Below are 26549 nucleotides of genomic sequence, written 5' to 3'. Positions count from 1 at the left end.
CTTGGATGTAATAAATACAGCCAGACATGAGACTCTATGGGGCAAGACCATCATGCTTAGTGCTTGGTACGTTGCCTGATACATAGAAGGTGCTGTGTTACCACATAATCCTAAGGTAACACACACTTTACTGGCTCAGGGGTTTGTTTGTGATAGACAGAGGCAGGGCCAGCTACATAATTTGTGCACCCAGTGCTCCATGAAAATGTGCACTTGTTCATAAATAATTTCAAAACAGCACTGCAGAACGTTAAGCCAAGTGCAAGGCCCGTGTGAGCACACGACTCTGGGTGACTGCATTCGCACACGTCCAGAAGCCCACCCAGTATACAGGTCCTGTTGAATCGGATCAGGTCAGCAAATGCAACAGCAGTGGGCAGACCAGGGGCACTGGCTGGAGACTGGTCTCCCGAGAGGGAAGCATCACACAGTCACCTGTCTTTCAGAAGTGTGAGAAAGAAAGATCAAATTCAAAAAGAAGTTGCCGTCTTCACAGATTAATAGAGATGGGGGTCTAGGAGTGTCCTCAAAGTGAGCAGAATGAGCAGAAAGTGCATCGGAGCTATCTAGAAGCCTTTTTGACCACAAACACACACACACACACGCATGCACACACACAAAATCACTAGTGGTGTCTCTCAAGCAGAATTGCACAGATCACGGTGGCGGGAAGGGGAAGCTGAGAACAGTGAAGCTTGGCAGTACTATGGGAGGTTGCAGTCCATTACCGATAAGACGTGGCATTCATGGCCATTAAAGACAGAAGAAAATCTTCCGCAGACAATCCCTAACCTCCAGGAGTGAAGGGTAGTGTGAATGGAAGATGAGCTCCTGTGCCAGGATAAGATGACTTCTCTTGTAGCTACTTTAAATTGATTTGTATCAAAGATTTTTTTTTAAACTGTCTATAAAGATCTTTTCAAAGGTTTCCAAGTTTGTGGCCCTTTTATTGGAAAATAGAAGCCAGTAGCTGAATGAACGTGTGTGCATACACCCATGCTCTGTGAGCATTTGTTGTCTGCAGTATTGCATTCTGACATAGGAGAATTCAGTCAGGAAGTCTAGGCCACCACTGGAATTTCTCTAGGGGTTTGAGAAGAATAGGAAGTTCAGTTTTTAGCTATGAGGCTGGGTGATTACAGGTGGCCTTCCCCCTGCCTGCCTTACAGGAAGAGGAGAATCCTTTTTACAAAACATCAGAGATAGATGGAATATAAGAAACAGTGAAAGGAACCATAAGGGAAGGGTGGATACTGAGTGGTGAAAAATTAGAGATGGAGAGGAATCATGAGAGATTCCTAATGCTGGGAAACAAATAAAGGGTTGCGGAAGGGCAGGGGGTGAGGGGATAGAGTGACTGGGTGACTGGCACTAAGGAGGGCACTTGATGGGATGGGCACTGGATGTTATATGTTGGCAAATTGAATCTAAATAAAATAATTTTTAAAAAGGGCTGGAGGTGAGCCTAGAAAAGAATGTTCATCAGATTCAGTTATTAGGGGTCACTGGAAGTCCAGGAAATCTAAGTGCTCAGTATAAAAGGCATATACCTCTCCTTTTCCATGTGACCTTTTCCCTAATTTTTCTGTATAGTGAACAGCATGGTTTAACAATGGCGGGGCATTTGAATTTTTCGTAGAAAGACAGCTTAGCCCATTATCACCCAGCATCACTGGTGTGCTTGCCTGCTTGTGTCGTTTGTGATTACGTCCTCCAGATTCAGGCAACTCCAAAGAGCCTGGTAAGAAGGTATCCCCAAGCCCACACAAAATCACTCCCAAGATGTATGTGTCTAGTGTTTCTACCAACCCCAAGTTACTGTGTTCATGAGAAAAACAAAACCTTGTTTGCATATTTGCACGTTCAAGGTTGACACCTTTTGGTATCACAGTAGCTGGGCTCCCTTACGACCTGGGATGAGGCCTTTTAAAAAGTACGTATTAAATTCCCTTTCTACTTATTATCAATTCCAAAAAAAATAACACCTTGTTTTGGGCCTTGCTCTCCAATTAGTTTGGCAACATGTTTCACTTAACTGTACCACAATGCTAACATTTAATGTTTGCAGCAATTTTGAAGAAGTAATGCCACTCCGAGAAATAAGGTGACAGTCACTTAAATATCACAGCCATCATGGAGTTACTTGCATCTCATATTAACACACAGATTCTTTAATGAATATAATTATATATTACCACAAGCCAAATCTGTTTTATAAAGTTTTATTGAAACATCACCATATTCCTTTATTTTCTTAATTTTTTAAAATTATATTTATACTCAATTAATATATAATGTATTATTAGCTTCAGAGATAGAGTTCATTGATTCATCAGTTGTATATAACACCCATCGCTCATTACATCATGTACCCTCCCTCCTCTTTAATGCCCATCACCCAGTAGCCCCATCCTCCCACCTCCTTTCCCCTCCAGCAACCCTCAATTTGTTTCTTCTGGTTAAAAGTCTCTTATAGTTTGTCTCCCTCTCTGATTTCCTCTGGTTTTATTTTATCCTCTTTTCTTTTTTTTTTTTTTTAATTTTTATCTATTTATGATAGTCACAGAGAGAGAGAGAGAGAGGCAGAGCACAGACAGAGGGAGAAGCAGGCTCCATGCACCGGGAGCCCGACGTGGGATTCGATCCCGGGTCTCCAGGATCGCGCCCTGGGCCAAAGGCAGGCACCAAACCGCTGTGCCACCCAGGGATCCCCTTTATCCTCTTTTCTTCTGTGCTCCTTTGTTTTGTTAAATTCCACATATGAGTGAAATTATGATAGTTGTCTTTCTCTGACTGACTTTACTTCACTCAGCATAATACCCTCTAGTTCCATCCATGGTGTTGCAAATGGCAAGATTTCACTTTTTTAATGGTTGAGTAGTATTCCATTGGGTATATATACACCACATCTTCTTTATCCATTCATCTGTCAATGTACATCTGGGCTCTTTCACAGTCTAACTTCTTGAGGAAACTCCATACCATTTTCCAGAATGGCTGCACCAGCTTGCATTCCCACCAACAGTTTAAGGGGGTTGCCCTTTCTTTTTTTTGGGGGGGGGTTCCCTTTCTCTGTATCCTCGCCAACATTTGTCATTTCCTGACTCGTTAAATTTTAGCCATTCTGACTGGTAAGAGGTGGTATCTCATTGTGGTTTTGATTTGTATTTCCCTGATGCCGAGTGAAGAGCATTTTTTTGTATGTCTATTGGCCATTTGTATGTCGTCTTTGGAGAAATGTCTGTTCAAATCTGCCCATTTCTTCATTAGGTTATTTGTTCTTTGGGTTTTGAGTTTGATAAGGTCTTTATAGGTTTTGGATACTAGCCATTTATCTGATAAAACATTTGCAAATATCATTTCCCATTCTATAGGTTGTCTTTTGGTTTTGTCAACTGTTTCCTTTGCTGTGCAAAAGGAGTCCCAGTAAGTCATTTTTGCCTTCATTTCCCTTGCCTTTGGAGACAATACCACCATACTCTTTTATTAAATTGTCGTGGTTGTTTTTGCACTATAATGACAGAGCTAAGTCATTGCAACAGACTATATGCATCTTACAAAGCCTAAGACATTTACTATCTGACTTTAAAAAAATTTCTGACCTCTGCTTTAGAGTAGATAGAAAAGAAAAAAGTGTGGACAAGTTGGCTCCATGCCTCTCCAGGTACCTATGTGATGTGTACCCCACAGTCCCACCAGTGGGTTTCATTGCTTTTGTACCTCATAGTGTTGCTGTTTGAGAGAGGATTTCTGGGAAATTTTGAGTATATGTGGTTTTTACTTTGTGCATTGATTACAGAACCCATCCTGGAGTAAGATGCAATCCCATATTTACCTTAAAGTAATCAAACTCAGCTTTACAGAATAGTTTCTTCCCTCATAGGAAAAGCAGTTTTTAAAATTATGAACAGAAATAAACCCAATTGTGGTATATGATTCTTTTGGCCAGTAGCATCAAGCTTGATGCATCTCCCTCCCTATGGGGAATGCCAGGGTAATCAGAATAACCTTTCCTCGTGGATTTAGTATTAATCTCTCTGTATTCTTAGTCTGCATGATTTGGCTTGATGCATCAGCTTTTGAGAGGATTTTTGCATATAGTTAAGTTGATTTTGAGAGTCTCAAAATTTGGGAGTACCTTACTGTCAGTTGCTGTCTGGCATCTTCACAGTCACCTGTGTAACTATTCATGCACTTTAAGTCATGAGCCTCAAACATGACAATATCTGCTTTTAGGAAATTAAGATACTCGTTTTTATCTGAGTCCCCAATAGCAGCAAATAGAATATAATTATCGATTGCCATGTCTCATGTTCATTAAATTTAGGTAATCTTTATAAGGATTTCCCTCTGCACTTCTTTTGTAATTGGTATGCCTTAGCATAGATTCAGGATCTAGCTGGAGATAGCCTTCCTGGCCTCCACCCAATTATCATTATATATGTGGCAAGAGCTTCCTGTCCACACGGAGTCTGGTTACTTGAATCTGTTTCAGGGGAGTAGTCTTTCACCTCAGTTAAACTTAGAAATGAGTAAGGAGAGCCTCCATCCTCCCAAACCACAGAGAAGGGAACTTGCCGGAACCCTGTATTCTGCTTCCTTTACAACTACCACTGGCATACACAGTCCCAGGAGTATAAAGTTATATCAAAAGTTCTTTGCTACACTTGGAATAAACGTAAATGCTTATCCCTAAATCTTCTAGGAGTCAACCAGGCCAACAGGCTGTGTTTTATTTAGTGCAGGACCAAGTAAAAATAAAAAATAAAAAAAACTTATGTGAAGGAAAACATAATTTAGGAAATATCAGCATAATTTGAGGATTTGAGGAAGTATCAGGAATGGAAAAGTGCCTGCACTTTGATATTAGGTTATAAAATAGAAGTTAAAGATGTTAAAACTTTTATGTTAATCAGTAAAGGAATATAAAAATTTGCAAAGGACTTGGATAGTTCATAAAGAGAAATATTATTTTTAAGCCCATATCTGTAAGTATCTTGAACATGTCCCAATTAAAATCACTAGTGTTTTACACCTAAGAAATAGCCAGGACTTCTTTAAAACAAAGATAGGTAGGAGGGAGGGAGGGAGGGAGGGAGGGAGGGTGATAGATAGATAGATACATAGATAGATAGATAGATAGAGCAAAGATAACTTTGTGTGTAAGACTGTTGGTAAAACTGACACAATTTAAATTGATATAATTCTTTTGAAAGCTATATGGCAATGTGTAACTAAGAGGGAAAGACTAAAAACACCTAGGAAGATGTGGTATCTATTGTACATGATAGATAGTAGCACTTTAAAGCTAAATCATCTAGGCTGTGACCTCATTTGACAGACCAGGTGTTTTAGGAGGCTAAAAAACATGGAGGAAATGTCTCTAAGACTCAAATAGGAGTTATGAGCTCAGCTCAGAGGGACTAGAGGTGCCAAGAGGAACTAAGTGGAATCTTCTGAGTTCCAGTTCTGTTTTTCTTTTCAGTATTGAAGGATTTATGGAACTCTTCAGTAATACAAATGTACAATGTTAATGATCTTATGTAGATTTTAACATTTAATGAATGAATATGTAAACATTAATGTTTAAATAAGCTTTAAAAGTAATTACAGCTATTTCTCATTTTTAAATATTTTGACTAGCTAGTAGGAATAATTAGGTAATCTTCATAGATTTAATGGAGCAAAAGCCAAACTTGAGAAACCCTCATTCTTTCAATCATCAGTTTGTTTGTTTTTTTTAATGTGTGCTTGGCACCCTGGACTCTTACTGCACTCTCCAAATATAAAATGAACACCACCAGCTTCTGTCTTCTAAGAGCAGGAGTGATGGACATTTGCTCAAAATAACTCAAATTATTATCCACTGTGAATATGAATGATTGCAGAAATTGTATAATCCTACAATAGATAACCATAAATGCAAAACAGGGCCTCAGATATAGATAGAAAATTCACGAAGAAGATACTTGATCTTTAGAGATTGATAGGAGTTTCACAGACAGATCAGGGAAGGGATGATAAGCATGAAGAAAAAGCATTGTAAGAAGAGGGAACAGCATGTTCAAAGTCATGAAACAGCCTAGCATGTTCAGGGAACTCAGATAATTAGGTGTGTCTGTCTGAAGTGTAGACTATGAAGGGAAGAGAGAAGTTGAACTTGGTGGGACTTCTCTTTACTTCAAGGCAGCTTAACATCATAAAATACTAGTTCAAACTACCTTTACAGGTATGTTGGTTTTATTTCATCTCATTTATTCCAGTTTTACAGTTGATGAAACTGACTCAGAAAAAGTAAACTTGCCCAAAGACATATTTCTAATAAGCAGTGAGATTATGATTTGAAATATGGTAGTTGAGTCCACAGGTCCTAAAATCTAGACCATCCTTCCTGTTCTACACTAGAAGTTGGGAGCATTGAAGATTTTTTAAAGTTTTCTTTCATGGTGGTGTAGGTGGTAATTGAAAGGTTTGGATACTAAGCTTGAAAACAAGCCTGTTGCAGTACTTTAAAGCAGGGATGATGAGAGCCTGAATTTAGAACAAAAGTATTCAGAAGGTAAAAGACCTAAAACTTAGTCTTAATTTGTTGGAGCTGATGAGGAATTTCTGGCTTGAAACACTGGGTTGATGTTGGTACCATTAATCAGACTCAGTAAGAGAGGAGGCTGATCCATTTGGGGACAACTTTAGTTGTGGTGCCCCTGGAATATTCAAATAGAGAGGTCTAGTAAGTAGTGGCGTATTCAGCCTGGAACTTATCATTGAAATCCCTCTTACAAATACTTCAAACTGCTGAGAGCTTTCAGTGAGATAGAGAAAATTGTCTTGTACTGCTGCTCAAGGTATAGTCTACCAACTATCTGCCTATCCACTAATTTTTTATTATATATATATATAATTGTTATGTCCATATAACATAAGGATTTGCTTCAGAATGTAATCAACTGCATCACTAAGCACATTGTTTTCTTTTTAATCATAGCAAGACTTTTGATGAGGGGGGATTGCATTAATTAACATCCTGATACAAGCTCCTTATTTTGTCCCAGAGAGCACTTTGAGTATCAATAATACAAAAAACACTAATATTTAAGCTTTGGGTAGAGGAAAAGGTCTCTAAAGAGGCAAAAGTAATAGCGTGAGTAGTAGGATAAGAAGCAGAAAAAGGGGAAGTCAGGTTACTCTGATGTGACACAGTTTAAAGTAGCCAGTGGTCAGGACAGTCACAGAGAGGTACAATAAGGTTAATAAGAACTAAAAACAGGGATCCCTGGGTGGCGCAGCGGTTTGGCGCCTGCCTTTGGCCCAGGGCGCGATCCTGGAGACCCGGGATCGAATCCCACATCGGGCTCCCGGTGCATGGAGCCTGCTTCTCCCTCTGCCTGTGTCTCTGCCTCTCTCTCTCTCTCTCTCTCTCTGTGACTATCATAAATAAATAAAAATTAAAAAAAAAAAAAAAAGAACTAAAAACAATTATTGAATTTCGCTATTACAGGGTCTTCAGTAACATGTTGGGAATTTTGACTCCTGTTTACTGTTGTCCTTTCTGTCTCATTTTTATCCCACCAATCTACCTCCTAAATACTTCTCATTTTGCCAGTTTGCCAAAGATCTCAGTAACTCTAAATCTAAATACTGTTGGATTCAATTTTGATGTTACTGATTATTCTCTCCTTCCTGATACTCTTTCCTCTATAACATGCTAACCTTGGTTTTCCTCCTGAGACCCCACCCATTTTTTTAAAGATTTTATTTATTTATTCATGAGAGACACAGAGAGAGAGACAGAGACAGGCAGAGGGAGAAGCAGGCTCCATGCAAGGAGCTGGATGTGGGACTCGATCCTGGGACTCTAGGATCACGCCCTGGGCTGAAGGCAGGTGCTAAACCACTAAGCCCTACCCATTTTTCTCTCCCTGTCTCTTCCTATACCCTCCATGTCTTTAATTATACCCATTTCTTTAATTACATTATGTATGGCATCAGTTTCCAAACCTAAACCCAGCCTACATGTCTTTCCTGAGCTTTAGGGTAGTCTAACAGCCTACTGGACATCTTTATTACGGCATACAATCTTCAAGTTCAGCATGTCCAAAGCTGAATGTGAATTCTCATCTACACACTTCCCTATAATCCCTTCTTCCTAAATCCCATACCTGATAGCTTCATCTTCATCTTCCCAGTTGTTAAACCACTGACATAAGCATCTTCCTTCCCTTCCTCCTCCTTTCTTATCCAATTAGTTATTGATTTCTCTCCCAGTGAAATCAATACACTTCAAATCTGTAGCTCTTCCAATCTCCACGACCTGCATGGGCCACCACCAATCCTCACTGAATTCACTTTTCCTACCTTGGTCTCTGCTTCTCAGTCTTGATTTGCCTCCAGTACTCATAGCACATTGGAACTAGAATCCTCTAAAGTGTAAATTTGATTTCATCCCTCTCTCCTTGATTCTTTGCCTGCCATTCCAACCTCATCTCTGTACTCTTTTTCTAGAGTCGGGTCAGATTGATTTTTTTTCAATTCTTTGACATGCTTGCACATGTTTTCTCTCTCTCCACCTTCACACATGTTCATGCACCTGCCTAGAGAACTTTTATAGTCTATTTTTCACTGGTAATTTTGTCCCCCATTTTCAAGAAGCTTCTGTAATCCTGTAAATCTAAGTTATGTGAACTTACTCTGTGGTTTCCCAGCATTCTACCTTTCTTATGCCATAACCCTTCCTAATTGTTTTCTAATCTCTTACTTTTGTTCATAAATCAGTACCTTCCTCTGAATTTTAAGCTCCATGACAACCATATCTGTATGATACATCATTATACTTCAAGCTCCTGATACAGTGCCTGGAGTGGGGTGGACATTTAGTCATTGTTTGTTAAATAAATGCTCCTCTGAGTATTTTCACATTCATTATCTAAGTGGGGGTAAAGTTGAATAATTTGGAAAGGATTTTAATGAAATATGAGATGTCAGTGGATTAGAAGATTAAATTATTTGTTGAGTTGTTTTACACTAATAGAAGGAAAAGAATAGAATCAGGAAAGCTGGTTAGGAGAGTAGAAGTGTTTAATCCCACTTCATAGAACAAAGAGGAAGAGATTTTTTTTTTTTTTTTTTTTAAATCTAGCCTGCATTGGGCAGCCCAGGTGGCTCAGCGGTTTAGCACCGCCTTCAGTCCAGGGCCTGATCCTGGAGACCTGGGATCGAGTCCCACGTCAAGCTCCCTGCATGGAGCCTGCTTCTCCCTCTTCCTGTGCCTCTGTCTCTCTTTCTCTCTTTCGTGAATAAATAAATAAAATCTTTAAAAAAAAATCTAGCTTGCATCATTTAAATTTTATCTTTCGGGGATCCCTGGGTAGCTCAGCAGTTTAGCACCTGCCTTTGGCCCAGGGCATGATCCTGGAGTCTGGAGATCTAGTCCCACATCGGGCTCCCTGCATGAAGCCTGCTTCTCCCTCTGCCTGTGTCTGCCTCTCTCTCTCTCTCTCTCTCTCTCTCTCTCTCTGTGTTTCTCATGAATAAATAAATAAAATCTATTTTTTAAAAAAATTTATCTTCTAATAAATTGAGACCTATAAGGTGTGTGTGTATGTGTGTGTGTTTTAATATTTAGACATATCAGATTGTCCATATTTTAGGGCTTTTTCTCCACCTGGAAAAACTTTAGATGATTTAAAAATCCCCCTTTATACTTTGCCCATTGAACTTATTTTCTTTGGGGCCAGGTTTACAGAAGTGAGTAATCAATTTATCACTTTTTTTATTTCCCCTCCCAAAAAAGTGGGTGGAATATATTTACAAAGATTTAATTAGTTCTAATGCAGGTATAAAGAAATACACACCAAGAAAAGGAATGGGCAATCCATACAAAGAAATCCAGGGTAAGAAAACCTCAATAAGATAAACTAGTTGGAGGAGAGAATTCACCCTAAACTAGCTGGAAGTGGAAGCAAAAGACACAATGCAATAAGATACATTGCTTAACATCTTTTAGCTTTTTGTCAAATATGAACTTCAAAATGTGGAAAGCTCACAAGTCAAGATGGACTTTGAAGTCAAGTACTTGAAGTATGAGTCCAATTAGATGCCCCTTGTGCCAGTTGCAAAGTAAATGCTCTGTCTTGAAACTGTTAAAGAGATCGGCATGTGTTCTGTCTCAAATGGTGGCTATCCAGGTTCGCATAGAGATATAGTTGCAGAATTTTTAAAGAAAAAGAAGGTCAGAAAAAAAAAAAAGAAAACAAGAAAAAGAAGGTCAGGACTTTTTCTTCAAAATACAACTTTGAATTCATGGAGCCCCTTTAAAAATATGTTTTTTGGTTTTTGTTTTGTTTTGTTTTGTTTTTTGGTGCTCCTAATTTTCTATAAAACATGGAAGGCAGATGCTTGGCTTAGAATTTGAGAAGATGCCACAGTCTTCTGCCTCTGCAAGAAAACAATCTAATAGGGATTTGGAGAATGTTAAACATGGACCAGCCAGCACTGTATTCTGATTGTTCCGTAAGATGGGTTAGCTCAAAAATGCATCCCATATAACTACATAAGCTGACATAGTAAGTGGAGTTGTTTTGGATTTTCTGGCCATAATTAACTAATAGGCTTGTAAGGTATCATAATGATTTCTGAGTATAAGGATCACATTGCTGGTATATGTGATAAAGTTTGCTGGTCTTATTTCCTATGGCAGAGGACATGCAAAAAAGTCTCATCTAAAAATAATAGGAATCTGTTTAGATTTTAAAATTAAACAGGAGCTGTAGGGCTGTTCCATGTGATTTAGAAATGGAATTTACTCTGTCAAAGTCCATTCCTATCCACTGAAATTCCTAACTCTTAAACTTACTGAGACCATGTGGTTTGACACATGGCTAGCCTTGTTGGGACAGTCAAGGATGATAGTATATAATAAAGGCTATTAGGTATTCACCTGTCCTCAATACTTTTCTGTTTGGTGAAATGCAACATCAGCATCTCAATGAAAATTATCATTCCTTATATCAGCTTGAGAGATTCCAACCCACATCTAGTAGAGAAATCTGGCAAAGAGTTTGGGGTGGAGAGGCAGCACACTGGCACATCTGGAATTTGGGGAGATAGAAATTGTCTGATGGGTGAACTCTTAGAAGAAGAGACTATAAGGGGTTTTATTCATTGTGGAAGCAGGGTAAGAGCGTCCCCCGTCAACTCCACAACCACTACTCAGCCATTCCTCTAGCAGATTGGAAGTTGTTCTTTATTTTGTAGTTTCTATATAATTATTTCCATGATTTCTCTGAGTTACCCAGGTGAGCAATTTTAATGTTCTGTTTGAGATTTTTTTGGTTCAGAGACTAAAATACTGGAAGAATCCATGATGAATGTTGTACAGAGTATGGGCAGTACCCATATATCTGGTCTTCCTTATCTTGCCACTCCCTTGTTCTCACATAAAATGAGAGAGAAAAAGGAGGTTTTGAAATGTTCAATGAAAAATCTGCCTGCTAATTTGTTTTTTCCTGCCATAGAGTTGATTTTTCTTTCTCTGAACCAAAAACCTTCTTGTAGGTCGGCGAGGGGCTGGTAAGGCACATGTATGAACCTCTCAGTATGGCCAGGCACTATTTATGGAAAGAAAGAAAGACACAATTGTGGAAGTGGGGATAGGGGAGCTTTGTCTCATCATGGAGAACCACAAAGAAAAACTAGGCAGCTTACTACAACCTGCTGTCTTCCACCCTCAATTTAATTTTATTCATTTCTGATCACACATTCTTTCAAAAGAATGGATTCTTGGAATCAAATATCTCATAAATTATTTATCAATGGAAGTAAACGTAATGAAGATGAACAGAATGAAATGTGTTTTACTTTTCAAGCTTCTCCATGAATCAAAACAAGGTTGATCTTGACACCAGGGTAATAGAACCAAAAGATGAAAGACCTTCCTGTATTTCTACAGAGTACAGTACAATCCACAGCCCGTCAACACCCATTAAAGACTCAGATTCTGATCGATTGCGTCGAGGTTCAGATGGGAAGTCACGTGGACGGGGCCGAAGAAACAATAATCCTTCACCTCCCCCAGATTCTGATCTTGAGGTATGTCATTGCCAATGCCCTAGTAAATAACAAGGTATCCTGGTAGTTAAATGGTGGTTCTGTATACCTGTAATGTAAATGGCCATCAAGATGCCCAAATGCTTTGTTATTGCTTTCTTCTCTATATCATAAGTAAAGCATTATTTTCTTTTTATTATCACCTATAGGTAAAAATAATTATTTATGTTTTTTTCTGGCATTTTAACTACATGTAAAGCATCTGGTTATTTCTTTCTAATATAGTGAATTATATAATTTTGCTTATACAAAATTCTCTTATCTTGCTGTCATTGACATTTTAATTGAGTAAGTATCATATTAAAAATGCTTACTAAAGTCCACTTTGAAAATTGGACACGTTTATATATGTTGAGAAAGGAAAAGCTGGGATATTCTAAACTGAAATGGTAGTCATTTTATGAGACCTGTTTTGGTCGAGTTCAAAAGCAGGAGGGATTAAATAAAACCTTGAAGGGTAGATTTCATAGCCTTGAATCCACTGCAGTTAAGTTTCTGGGTTTTGCCTAATGAAATCTGATGGTGGAAAACATGATTATTTTGGCCGAAAAGATGGAAATTTCCCAGAAGAACCTATGTGTATGAATATATATATACTGGTATGAGTGGAAAGAGGAAGAAGAAAAGTAGGCTTGGGAAGCCTTTGTGGTATCTCAAAGATGTTTTTGAAGTGAATTCCTTCAAATCCAATTCCAGATATCCCAAGTGTGTCAAGAGCATGTGTGATGTGTCTGCTTATATTGTTAACTATCTGTAATCTGAAGAAAACGAGGCAGGAGTTCATGCATAACCCACCCATGTGATAACAATCATAAGGTGAATAGATGATATGAAGTTTTAAGTTTTATGTGCAGGTTTTTAATACTTAGCTTGATAAAAATAAAACATAAGATTCACTATTTTAACGCTTCTTAATAAGTAGAGAAGAGGAAAGAAAAATGGAATGATTTTTTAATTGATTGGCCCTTCTTTATCTCAAGAAATTATAAACTAGTTTTAGCTCATTATTCAGTTTTTCAGAATAGAGAACTGAGAATCTACTTCAAAGTAGAAAGGACATTTATTATTGCTTGCTCATGTTGGTGTTGATGTCACTAGTATAATTAATATAATTACCTGAGGTTATGTACTCTGGAGAAAAGCTGGTGGATACTCTGGAACAGTTGTATTTTAGAAACATAGTAAATTCAGATTTTTCCTTGTCTTCTATTTCAAGACTGCTTATTTATGCTGAGGTTAACTGAATAACAGGTTTCTTCAACCAAAGAAAAGATATATTGATTCAGTTCTTCTTTTGTAGAGGGTTTTCATCTGGGACTTGGATGAGACAATCATTGTATTCCATTCCTTGCTTACTGGGTCCTACGCCAACAGATATGGAAGGGTGAGTACCAAGAGACATCAGTTTTTAATTTCTTTAGAGTAAATATGCCTAGAACTGAATTTTTTGTCCAGATGGGAATGTGGTTTAACTGTAAATAATCTAAAATATGAAAGGGAGAACTACTTAATTTATTGATATAGTCAAATATATATGTAAGGCAAAAACACATAAATGAACAAAAGGAGGTTGTTTTTAGGTCCTTAAAAATGAGGTAAACTTCATGCAATTAAATTCATACTTATTTCAGACTCTAATGAATAAAAGTGTTTGAATACTATTCTAGGATGAAATATTAAAATATAGATGACATAAAGATTTTGTATTTTTTATATGCACTGTTATTTTACTTTTTTATCTGCAACGTATTCATGGAGCAAGTATTTTACATGTTATTGTCTTCAGTGATTAACAGTGTTAGTATTTTGCTTTCAAAATACCTGTTATGAGTGTCTTTATAAATCCCTTTGCTATGAGGCTATATTTATGTGAATGGTATGTAAAATTGGGCCTAGAATGACCATAGAACAAATAACTCCATGTCTGAGTTGTTATAATACTTGGTGTGGTAAGTAAAAAGGAATATTACAGACCACCTTCTACAAGTAGGAATTCAGCCTCAATGTTCTGCTTTTGGGCTTCTCAAAAACCTTAGAAATTCTTTTTGGAAAAAAAAAAAAAAAGAAATTCTTTTTGGTCTATTCCTTGGTGGTTTCATAAACCTTTCCCACACAAAAACCTTATTATTTAAAGTGGCCCTAGGTAATTTCTGAAGTTATCCTGTGAATATGGTATTTCTCATTTTTTTAATCTTTAAAGAAATCATAAGTCTTACATCAGGTTCAGAGCCTTAGGAACTGAATTCTGTGTCTTGGTGACTCCAGGTGTTTATTACAATTAAATGTAAAATTGATACCCACAAAATGTGCATGCTGTCATTACAGTATTTATCCAGGCACCCACTCTTTCAACAAATATATATTGAATGCCTGCCATGTAGGTATAGTTTGGCAGTGAAAGTTGAGGAATTATCAGTTGAACTTCACAGTGCAACTTTCATTCTCATAACCCTGAAGTTATACCTAATACCCCCAAAAAAAGCCTGGAAAAAATGCACATTTGTAAGAGCGAGAATATTCTAGAATATGCCACCCTTTAGATTTCTCTTTAGAAATAAGATATCTGTAAAACACAAAATGCCCCATCTAATTATTGTTAGATGTTCATAAGAAGACAGTGAACAAAAATACAGTATGATTATTAAGAGAAAAAAAGCCATTAGAATCAATCATTCAAAGAAATTCTCTACTTTGTGGCTACCACATAATAAGGATTCAATAAATATTTGCTGTGGTGTTTTTTATATTCTTCCTTCTATGAAGAATTACTACAAAACTAGTATTTCTACAAAACTACTACTAGAGATTAATAGCTAAAATATCCATGTGTAATTAGTAGGAGGAATCCTGAAGATCTTCTTAACTGAAACATTTTAATGTCCCTACAACTAACTCCTAGGAAAGCAAGCCTTGGAACTCACACAAAATCATTGAAAAGAGCATGCACTTAGAACACCAGCATTTGAAAACCATCTAGAAAGTATTGAGTCTTTGAAAGCTTTTGTACTAAGGGCCAGATTGATGCAATGAGAGTTGTCTTATAAGGGCTCTGTTCACCACTGAAAGGGGTCAGCTTCGGGTAAGGTAGTGAGCATCCCATGACCCAATGACATGATGTCAGTCCCTGGCCATAAATCATTGGTTTACACATGGAATTTACACCTAACCTAGAAACCCCTGGCAGCTTAGAGTTTTTCATTCGGATTCTCAACAATATCTAAACCAAATATTACAATCGCACAAATTTTATTTTTAAAAGTGTCCACCATTAGTATTTTGAGGCTTCATCAAATGGTATTTTGTTAGTTTAGTTTTCTCATAAAAGAGTGTGTGATAAAAAGTTTTATCTCATATAATTTCTAAAACCAAATATGAGTGATCTGAAATATTTAAATGTAAGTTAACCATTCATTTATAGGTTAACAGGGGTTGGGGAGAAAGTAACCTCAGAAAGCTTGGTTCAGGAAGGTCTTCCTGAGCACAACTTTGAACCTGAGGTCAGACTAAAAGGTTGGTTGAGAATGTAACCATCAAGAGAAAGAGAGTTCTAAGCAGAGGAAGTAGTGAGCATGAAAGCAGGAAAGGGTTTGATATTTGAGGGACAGAGAAGCGAATGTGGGTGAGCTGAGTGACGAAGATGCAGAGTTAAGATGTGGGCTGGGATGAGGGCAAGTACAAGCCATGTCAAGAAGGTCAGTCTCATTGCACATGCCATAGGAAGTCACTAGAGGACTTCAAGCAAGAGCATGACACGATCTGATTTAGATTATTTTGGCTGTATGTGGAGAACCAATGGTGGGGAAAGAGGGTTGGGGAAAAGAGGTATTAGGGGTGACTTGATGTATTAGCAGTAGAGATGGAAAGAACTAACTGGATTATGGATTCTATTGCAAATAGAGAAATAGAATTTACAAAGGATTCCATTTGGACTGGTGGGCAGTAATAGAGACGAGTGAAAAAAAATTCCCAGGTTTTTGTCCTAAGCAGCTGGGAAGCTAATCGTGTATTTGTTGAGAGGAGGAATACATCTCTTGGACCAGGCAAGAAGGTAGATGGAAGGTGAGCCTGGGACATACGGGAATGGGCAAGCCTTCAAATAACAGGTTTAGTGTTGACAGTACACAGCTCAGGATCGGAGGGTCCTCAGACACTCTAAATCTGATTTCACCTGAAATGTTTGTGCATACCTTCTTTGCAGTGAACACCTGTTGGCTCAATGCTATGAGGCATCCCTTCTGAAGACACATTGCTGAGGATGTTGAATTGTAGCTTGAAGCATGCAAGGAAGCTTGCTTAATGTTCTCTTTATTAGAGAACTTCAGAGTCAGGAAGAATTTGTTCTCAAATTTGTTCTCAAATGTGTGATTCAACAAGAATTCTTCTAAACAATGATAACAACCAAGCTGATCCCAATACCTTGCCTCCCTTTCATTCCTTTCACTAAGGAGAGAAGTCTTAAAGCAGTTGAAGGGCAAGCCTTCTTTCTTGGAACACAGTTTTGGTGGTGTCCCTGAGCATTGTTAAGGGAGCATGTGGTTGGGCCTTACTCTCCAGGCATATAAAGAAATGAATGCCTGACAATGTGATAGCTGTTCTGTCTCTATGGGAACCAGATACTTGAGAAGTAGCTTAGTCACAGTAGCTTAGGCAACTCAATGAGTAGGCCATTCAGTAAGAGGATACGGGATCTGGTTGATATAATACAAAATTAGGGCATGTTACAGCAATATGTACAAAAAAGTTTGAGAATGTCCCACCTTCCATGTAATCCTAGCTGTGGGAAGCAGGCATGTTGGGCATTATAAGGAAGTGTTTTATAACAAAGGTGATGGGAACAAAAAGAGGGTGCTTGGTACATGACAGGTCTGGCTAGCAAAGAGAAAAGAAAGAGCGTATTAACAGAAAAATGAAGTCCATGAGTGTGTTACCATAAATTAGGTTGTTAATAATGTCTGTCCTAGGGTTTTGTTTAATGCATTTTTAAAGGGGCTTTCAAACTAATCTACATCCCCCAGTTTTGCTGAAGAAAACTAGTCTTGATTTTATTTTCATTGAATGTTCTCTTTTAACTAGACAATATAATTCTGTTGTTAATTTCTATCCACATACCCCAAACTTATGTTTCAAGTAAGTATTGTGCTAGTGTCCTCAGCATAGTTCCTGTCTTATGGGATGGCATCCCAAGATATTTATAGTCAATGGCTTCATTGTTTCAATACTTTATTTTTATTGTTGCTTAACACCTGTGTCTCAGATGGATTGAGCCAGAACAGGTCTCCTAAAGGTAATGAGCCTCACCCCTCATTTTACACAAAAACTTAAACACGAACACTTAAGACAGCATAAAGCTTAGCATTTTTGACTGTAGGCCCTACTTATGAAGAATTTCCTATGTGCTAGTACTTGCTCAATTCACCAGTAGTTACCAAACCCATTTTACAGATAAGGAAACTCAGGCTTGGAAGGGGTTAGAGACTAAACGTCTGACAAAGTAAATACCGATTCTGTTTTAATGTAGTTGAAGCTTGACTGTCAAAAACCAAAACAACCAACAAAACAACACTTTGAATCTGGCATAGTGGCCAGGGAGTAAGTAATATGTGGTAGTGTCTTTAAATTTATGAATTACCAATATGAGATCCACCTGTGGTGAAATCGAAGGCATCACATTTGAATTCATATAGATCTAGACTCAAACCCAAGCTCTGACTTTTCAGTTCTTTGACCCTGGGTAAATTTTTTATTCACACTGAGCTCCAGTTCCCTCATCTATAAAACTGGATACTTGTCAAATTGTTTTAAGAATTCAGTTGGGACAATTATATCTCTCAGTAAAGCCAGGAGAAGAAAGATCTAAGTTGTGAAATTAAAGGGCCCATCATTGTGTCCTATTAATAACAATAACCCAGTAATGAAAACAGCATATGTCACTGATTGATCTTGTATCTGCTGTCTAAACATTTGTTTTGTAATGCACCAGGCTTCTAGAAGGATGCTAGTCACCAGTGTGAATTTAAATCAACTAAGCCTCCCTAGTGAGTGTATACTGTAATCATTTAGGACATTGAGCAGAGAAAAAAATTGACAGCAGTTGAGGGAGCCAATTTTATTAGAACACTCCTGTTAACCAGTAAAGGTTACTCTTCTTACCTTGTTTCAGAGTGAGACACTAAACTCCAAAATCTTTTGAAGGATGATCCTCTTCTGTGGTGGCTAGTAAAGATGCTGAATTATTGGCATGGCACCAAAGTAGTCAGACATGCAGTGTCCTCCTTAGATTATACAGGATCTGGTTGCTTAGAATAATCTCTCTTTAGGAAGCTCCAGATCAGAGATTGGGAAATATTTATTAGCTGACCCTTTACCAAAAATGAAGGCTTTGTGGACCATATGCCTTCATAACTGCTCATTTCTGCCTTAGCAGTGCAAAAGCAGCCACAGACAGTAGACAAATAAATGGATCTCTATTCCAATAAATCCTTACTTATAATTCCTAAATTTGAATTTCATGTAATTTTTGTATGTCATGAAATATTTTTCTTCTGTTAGATTTTAAAAATCCAGACCAAGTGTCTAGGCCAGTAATTGACAGACCATATTCCATAGGCTAAATCTGGTCCATGGTTTGTTTTTGTAGGGTTTCAAGCTAAGAATGTTGTTTAAATTTTTAAAGGGTTATGAAAAAGAAGATGTGTCAGAGACTTTTATGGACTGCAAAACCTAAAATCTTTATTGTCTGTCCCTTTAGAGAAAAAGTTTGCCTAGCTCTACTCTAGATCATGCTCTCACCTTTGTGGTGATTCATTTGCTTCTGTCTTTCAGGACATCAGGAAAATTCAGTAGCACGCACACTGTGGCCAACTAGATTGTAAACTTAGTGAAGGTATTGTATGTCTGTATCTGGGTCCCCAGTGAAGCATAAGCCAGCACATGAATTTGCTAGGGTAGGTGCAGTGGCTGTAACAAATAGGCCCAATATGTCATGACAATAGAAATTTATCATTTTTAGTGGCCTCAAGTGGATCTTCCAGTTTGCTTGGTTTAGGCAAGGATTGGTAGTGCAGATCATGGTTGTACCATCACACCATATAGCTTCTGAAGCTTCTGTGATCATTGTCATGAGCTTTCTACCCCACAGGGTGAAAAAGCAGGGAGCATGAATGGGAGACTATACAGATCTGGCTTAGAAGGGGCACATACTTCTTCTGTTCACATAGCCCAGTGCAAAGGAGGTGGGAAGTATATGTAGCCTGTCTGTGTGCCCAGGAAGAAACAGAGAGTGAGTTTTGGTGGACAGGTGGCAGTAGTCACCACAGTTCTCAGTGAAGAACTATTTGATTAATAATGAGTGAAACCCAAAGCACACTTTCCACCGCAGCAGAGTGGTGCCCAAAGGCTATGTGACAGATGTTCAATCCCAGAGCACGGTCTCCTGATTTTATTTTCTTCTTTGTATATCAATACCAAGTGCAAAATGATGAAATAATTTATGGTTCCAGGTCCAACTTTTAGAAACCATGGGATGACAAAGAATCTAAACTCTCAAAACAAAAAGCCTTTTTTTTTCATTTTTTGTTTCAAAAAGACAGTGTTTTTGACTATCAGAGGGCTGTCCAGCTGAAAGATCCTCCTTCATTCATTTTTTTGTCCTTATCTTTCCAGTTGTTCTCTTTCTGCCAGCCCTTTACCCCTGACAGCAAGTAAAATGTATATTCCTGCCTCCTCCTTGAATATGGCCTTATTTTCTTCAGACCTGTGAAAGGGAATGCAGTGAATGAACACAAATCACAGCTTTCCAGCCACAAGGCTGGCCTGCCACCGCTGGCATTGGACCTTCCTTGTTCTGTGGCCTCAGGAAGGCACCTCATATCTGAGTCTCACTTGCTCTATTTCAACCTTTCCATCTATAAGATGAAAGGAATCCCAGCATTACTGGGAGAACAATGTAAACCCTATAGAAACATACTTAGAGGCACTCCATAAATAAGAGCTTTTGCTTCCGCAGGGATTCAGAGAAAGGAGTGGGCAGTGGGAAAGGCAGTATTTTGTTGGTGCAGGTAGCAGAGAGGGAGAGGTAGAGGCAGAGCATAACCATGTAGGGGAAGGATAGGCAAAGTGGCTGGAGATCTATAAAATGTATTTAGAGGGTCAGAGTGGCCGAGGATGAGTAGCAGAGAATTTATTGAAATGGTAATAAAAATATTGTACCTTTGTTGAGCTTTTATAGTTTACACACCTGTCTCACATTTATTATACCACTGATTTCTAACCTTTTTTTTTATCCCAGTGGAGAAATGTGTCTCAGAAAAATTAAATGAACAGCTCCAGGAAGCACGTCTATTAACCGACAACACTAGGAACAGAATCTAGTCTTGTGATTGGTTCGTTGCCCTCAAAGAAGGGCTGGAGGGAGCGTTGAGTGTCAAGATTTTGTGCTGTAGGTGTGGGGATGCCATGAACGATAGTGGAGGAGCGTGATGGAATTGTACAATTGGGAAGATAAGCCCGATAGCAGAATAGATCATCACAGTTCTCCTGGTAGGAAGTAATAAAGGCCTAAGGAAATGGCTGTAACACTAGGAAAGAGAGAGATAGGAGAGTGGTTACAAATGAAATTTAGATAGGTCTTTTGATTGGATTAGCTGTTTAGGCTTTCGTTGGCACCGCGTGGGTCCCCATGTGTCGAGGCCAATTTGGCCAGTTCTTCTCTGGTTTTATTCTTCTTCCCTCCCACTTTGTACCACTTCTTGGCAGTTGTCTCAGGTTGGGATTCGTTGGGCTTTCTCCACAATCAAAATTAATCTTTGGAATGGTGAAGCTCTTTTTCTTATTTTCCACGTGGGTATTATTTTCATGATGTTGAAAGGGAGTCTCTTAAGGAGAAAATTAAAGTGGTTGGGTGTCACATATCTAATCAGTAAAAATGACCTGATTAGCCCCACCACAAGTTTGGGTTTGGTTTTGTTTTGTTCTTTTTAATCATTCAATCAGTAGTTCATCCGTGGTTTATTTTTCACGTGTATACACTCTCTCATGGTGATCCAGATTATTTCTTAGCTGGCATTAGAACTACACCCAACTCCTAAAACTTGGCAATTTAGGCCAGCTGTTCAGTGATAGGAGTTTCTAAAATTGCAAAGAGTTAATATTCCATTGATGGTATTGATGACTGTAGACAGGTGGAAAGCAAACAGTGGAGACTTTGGGTCTCCCAGGTTATATCGATCGCTTACATAACACTTTCAGTGATATTTTTAAAAAGAAACAACATTTTTGCATAATTTTTTTCTTCTCTCAGATAAGGAAGCTAATTTTCCTAATCTTATCTTTAATCCTTCCCTTGTGAGCAGCCAGCATGGGGCCTTAAAAATAGGCCCCTCCTGTACTCAGAGTGCCCATTCCTGTTTTTCAGCTTCTTTTCCCCCACCAAAACAAAAGATCCTGAATGAGAATTTATTTTAAATGACATCCAGGCCTTGTTTGTGGCTGTAATGTTAGCATTCTAAATAAGGACTTGTTGAAAGAGTCCAAAACATATTTTTGCTTTCATTTGATGGATGCTGCCCAAAGATTTGTTGTCAGTTTGAGCATACTTTACAAGATTTTCACATTGACCAACAAATCCTCATAAACCTGTCTACAATGTTAGCATCACACCTCACTGGGCCACTACAACAGAGTAATTGCTTGCCAAGGGAGGCTTAGCTGCCCACATAGGATCAGTGCAGATATAATTTAGGAACCGTATCCTTTGTTCTACAAATTCAAAATCTAAGTACCATATCCTGAAGAACTAGTTGAACTTTTGAAATGGTTGAACCATCTTCTAGTAACTCTTTCTAGCCTAAGGTTAATTCTTTAAACAGCAGTCTTTAAAACATATTTCTATTTTTTGATCCAAAGAAGAATAGCATTGCTAGGAGTCTGTGTAGATGTGGTCTCATAGATGTAAGGGATACACATTCAAAAAAGAGAGATGCAAAAGACATTAGGCATATATTTAAAATGTGCTTATAAATTGAAAGTAGAATAGATAAAAATTTAAAAGTAATATTAACTTTTTTTTTTTTTTACTTTCAGAAAAATAAATCCCCAACACCATAGGTACTTTGTAGAACTAAATTACTAATTAAGAATGCCATAGCTATCTAAAATTGGAACAATAGGGGTGCCTGGGTGGCTCAGTCAGTTAAGCATCAGATTCTTGGTTTCGGCTCAGCTAGTGATCTCAAGGTCCTTAGATCAAACCCATGTTGGGTTTTGAACTCAGTGTGGAGTTGCCTGGAGATTCTCTTTCTGTCTCCTTCCCACTCTGTCCCTCCCCACCACCTGAAAGAAGAAGCAAGGGAGGGATGGAGGGAGGGAGGAAGGAAATAAGGAAGATAAATCTTTAAAAAATTGGACCAATGACTTAGGTATTAAAATATCTCCTTGGGGGGCAGCCCAGGTGACTCAGTGGTTTAGCGCCACCTTCAGCCCAGGGCGTGATCCTGGGGACCCAGGATGGAGTCCCACATCGGGCTCCCTGCATGGAGCCTGCTTCTCCCTCTGCCTGTGTCTCTGCCCTGCCCCCCTCTCTCTGTGTGTCTGTCATGAATAAATAAATAAAATCTTAAAAAAAAATTTCCTTAGGATCTCAAAGAATTTAAATTCGATGAACATTCCATTACCTTTTGTGTTTGCTTAGTTTATTTTACCAGTAATTTTTTGCTTTTCAGTTAAGAAAAATAAGATACTAAAAGAAAAGAAATAAAAAGGCAAATGTCCCAGGGTATGTCAGTAGGAACCAGAGTTACATTAAAAATAGGAACAATTTGGGGGGCATGTGACTCTTGATCTCAGGGTCATGAATTCAAGCCCCATGCTGGGTGTAGAGCATACTTTAAAAAACTTTTTTTAAATAGGAACAATTTTTTCTCTTAATGTTTTATTGCTATATCTAAGCAATAAAGAAAAATTCCTTATTAACATTTGGTACTATTTTTAATTGTTCTTATAGTAAAACTGAAATGATATGGTTATTCTCTTTGGACTGTACATGATCTGATGTAACATTTGATATTTGTGACATTTTTAAATCAAAACTAAAAATCTAGGGATGTATCTTTTAATACCTAAATAAAAGGAAGATATTTTTATAGTTAGATGAATGACTAGTTTTAAGACTTCTAGGGAAAGAAGGAAGTATTCTATTTTTATACTCAGAAACATTCTAGATCCTATTCTAAAACCCCAAGAAGAGATAAACAGGTTTTCTTTAAACTTTCTATCTTGAGGCTTAAAGGACTATGGATACTCTGAGACATTCTGAGAAGTAGAATTTATAAGAAAGTAAATGAACATGGGTTGAGAAAATCATTTTAAGTCAGATTCAATTCTGTGTGTGTGTGTGTGGTAGAGGGTGTGGGAGTGGTTCATGTTTGGCATTAAAAATAGATTAAATTGCCATGTGAAGCAAGGGAGTGAGAATTGAGGATGAGTGTGTATTACCCTCCAAATATTTTCTGTAGCATTTACTTAAAAGATAGTTAAGATCAAATATCATGTACAGAGGCGCCTGGGTGGCTCAGTCAGTTGAGTAAGTCATGGTTTTGGCTTAGGTCATGATCTCAAGGCTGTGAGATCGGGCTCTATGCTCGGCAGCAAGTCTACTTGACACTCTCACTGTCTACCTCTACCCCTCCCTGTGCTCACACACACATGTGCTCTCTCCTTCAAATAATCTTAAAAAAGAAAACAAATATGTACAAGTAATGGAATTAGCAATACAATTGTAACTATAATATTTCTCGACATAAACAATCTGAGAAGCATGAGCTTCAACCTGGTCACTGGAATAAAGCAAAAGTTGTGTAAGAAATTACCCACTGCTCCCCATCATCAGGCACATGGAGGAATTGACCACGGAGCCCTATTGGCTAGAGTATTCTGCTAATACCGTGTGGTCTCCATGCTAGGACTACCCCAAATTTAAGACTCTATCAAAAGAATTTGTCATAACAGAAGGCCCTCAGTAACTTACCCTTCTGGCAATAGTTTAGTTATGGGTAATGATCACTGAAAACATCCATGAAATAATTCAGAAAATTGTACTACCAAATGGCACCCTTCTCAAGTTGCACACACACAACCTCCTATGTTATACGGGCTGCAGTACCCAAGATACATACCTGGCTACCCACCCTTCTCTTACTTGAGACACCATTTGTTTCCTGGCCTGACACTACTGAGTCATTCAGAAAGTCAGTCTTTCATAACTTACTAAACGAATACATAGCTATAGTATTTATTTGTGTATATAGTATACTGTATAAATATTACATAGTATATGCATATAGCACATATATATAACAAATATATATATAGTATATATCTGTAATATAGTATGTATTTGTATGGTCTAGTAGTGCCAGCCATAATTTGTGCCTTCACAGAGCTTATAAATTAATAAAGGGGGCTGTTGGGAGAGAAGGAGTGACTCTCCAACAGTAATCTCTCACTGGGGCAAAACCGTTCTGAACTAATGCCACTAGAAATCCACAAAGAGTGAAACCACAAAATGTCCAAAGGAATGACAATATTACAAAAGAAACAAGTCTCCGTGTGTTATTCGTGACAAGTGTGCTCCAGTAGCTATGATCACTTCACTAGTAAGAAATAGCCAATAATAGGATGTTAGATGATAACACTAGTATTGTGGATGAGAAAGAAAAAAAAAAAATAAGGATCTGCAGGAGCTGTACAACCAAAACATAAATGCCAGAGGCTCTAAATGAGATGCTTCTAGGGTTACTGCTATTCTTAAATTACACTGGGAATTCTTCTTTGCAGCCGATCAGCGTTGCAATGTGACACCACTATTCCTCCGTGTATGAGACGGAGGTCCTGTGGCTTCAATTATAAATGTAGGAGTTCCTCTGGTTTTCTGGAAAAGAACATCCCATGTGATAAAAATTAGTGGAGTTAATACAGGCAAAGCAGTGTCTGACATAGATTCTTGTGTATATTCTAAAGCTTACTTAAGCCTGGGTAAGGATTACCAAGCAAGGCCTAGCACCTTCTTTTCAATAAACGGTGTGTGCTGAGGAACTCTGTAAGGCTTTTGCAGTTTTGCCTTTAAAAAAATTTTGTCTTTGACGTTTTAAAAGTATGGTTTGAGTTTACTTTAAATTTTCAAAATAAATATCCATAGTTTCATCAACAAAAGACAGCCAATCTTACCTTGGCGAATGTTTTTTCTATATTAAAAAAAATTTTCTTATGCTAACTTCTAAACATACACAAAAGTAGGTGGGATAGTATAATGAAATTCATTGTAACCTCTTTAAACTAACAGTTGTCAAATCCTAGTTAATCTTATTGTATCTGTAACCTCACCACATCCCTCCCCTGCTCAGTCCTATGATTATTTTTGAAAGCTGATCCCAGATATGTTACTTAATTTGTGTATATTTCAATATGTATTTAAGACTCCATTAAAGGAATGTTTTTAGAATAGAAATAGTAGATGGTATCCAGCACTTTAGCCATCTAGCAAATTAGCAGTAATTTCTTAATGTTATAAAATGTGTAATCAAGTTATATTTCTCCAATTCTTATTAATTTTTAAGTTAAATAATGATAAAATACATATAATGTAAGCTCTACCTTCTTAGTCATTTTTTAAAACATTTTTAAAAGATTTATTTATGTATTTTAGAGAAAGAAAGAGAGGGAGAAGCAGAGTGAGAGGGAGAGCATCTCCAGCAGACTTCCTGTTGAGCACAAAGCCCAATGAAGGCCTTAATCTCACAAACCCTGAGATCATGACCGAGCCAAAACCAAGAGTCCAGTGCTTAACTGATTGAACCACCCAGGCACCCCCTTAGTCATTTTTAAGTGTGTAGTTCAGTAGTAGTAAATACATTCATATTGTTGTACAAACCAGTTTCCATAACTTACTGAAAGTCTATACATTAAATAACTCATACTGTCTCTATGATTTTGACAGCACTAAATACCGCATACAAGTAAAACCATACAGTATCCATCTTTTTGTGAATGACTTATTTCGCTTAGCATAATGTCTTCAAGGTTCATTCATGTCATATGCATGTGTCAAAATGTCCTTCCTTTTTAAGACTGAATAATAATATGCCATTTATATGGGTATATCACATTTTAGGTTATTCACCCGTCATTGGGCACTTCTTGGGTTGCTTCTACATTTTAGCTGTTGCGAATTAGGCTACCGTATGTATGGGTGTACAGACACCTTTTTCTTATTTTGCTTTATTTTTTGTACACCTGAAACTAATATGTCAACTATATTTCAATTAAAGGTTTTAAAATGCAAATACCTTTGAGACCCTGCTTTCAATTATTTTGGGTATATACCCAGAACTAGAATTGCTGGATCACACAGTAATTCTATGCCTAAATTTTTGAGAAACCGCCATACTACT

The 26549-nt window shown here is 37.8% G+C and overlaps 1 protein-coding gene across 14 annotated transcripts in view; it reads left to right on the top strand.

Annotated features, from left to right (window-relative positions):
• The window catches only part of EYA1 (EYA transcriptional coactivator and phosphatase 1), a 418629-nt gene that overhangs the window by 327711 nt on the left and 64369 nt on the right, over positions 1–26549 (top strand). For all 14 annotated transcript variants that reach the window (XM_038579507.1, XM_038579505.1, XM_038579506.1 and 11 more), the window contains 2 exons: positions 11948–12087; positions 13406–13489. In XM_038579507.1, the coding sequence (XP_038435435.1) occupies positions 11948–12087; positions 13406–13489 (224 nt within the window). The remainder of the gene's footprint in view (positions 1–11947; positions 12088–13405; positions 13490–26549) is intronic.

Source organism: Canis lupus, chromosome 29 (assembly GCF_011100685.1).
Source record: "Canis lupus familiaris isolate Mischka breed German Shepherd chromosome 29, alternate assembly UU_Cfam_GSD_1.0, whole genome shotgun sequence".
Taxonomy (NCBI): domain Eukaryota; kingdom Metazoa; phylum Chordata; class Mammalia; order Carnivora; family Canidae; genus Canis; species Canis lupus.
Note: the sequence above shows the minus strand (reverse complement) of the source record. Positions and strands in the feature narration are given on the sequence as shown.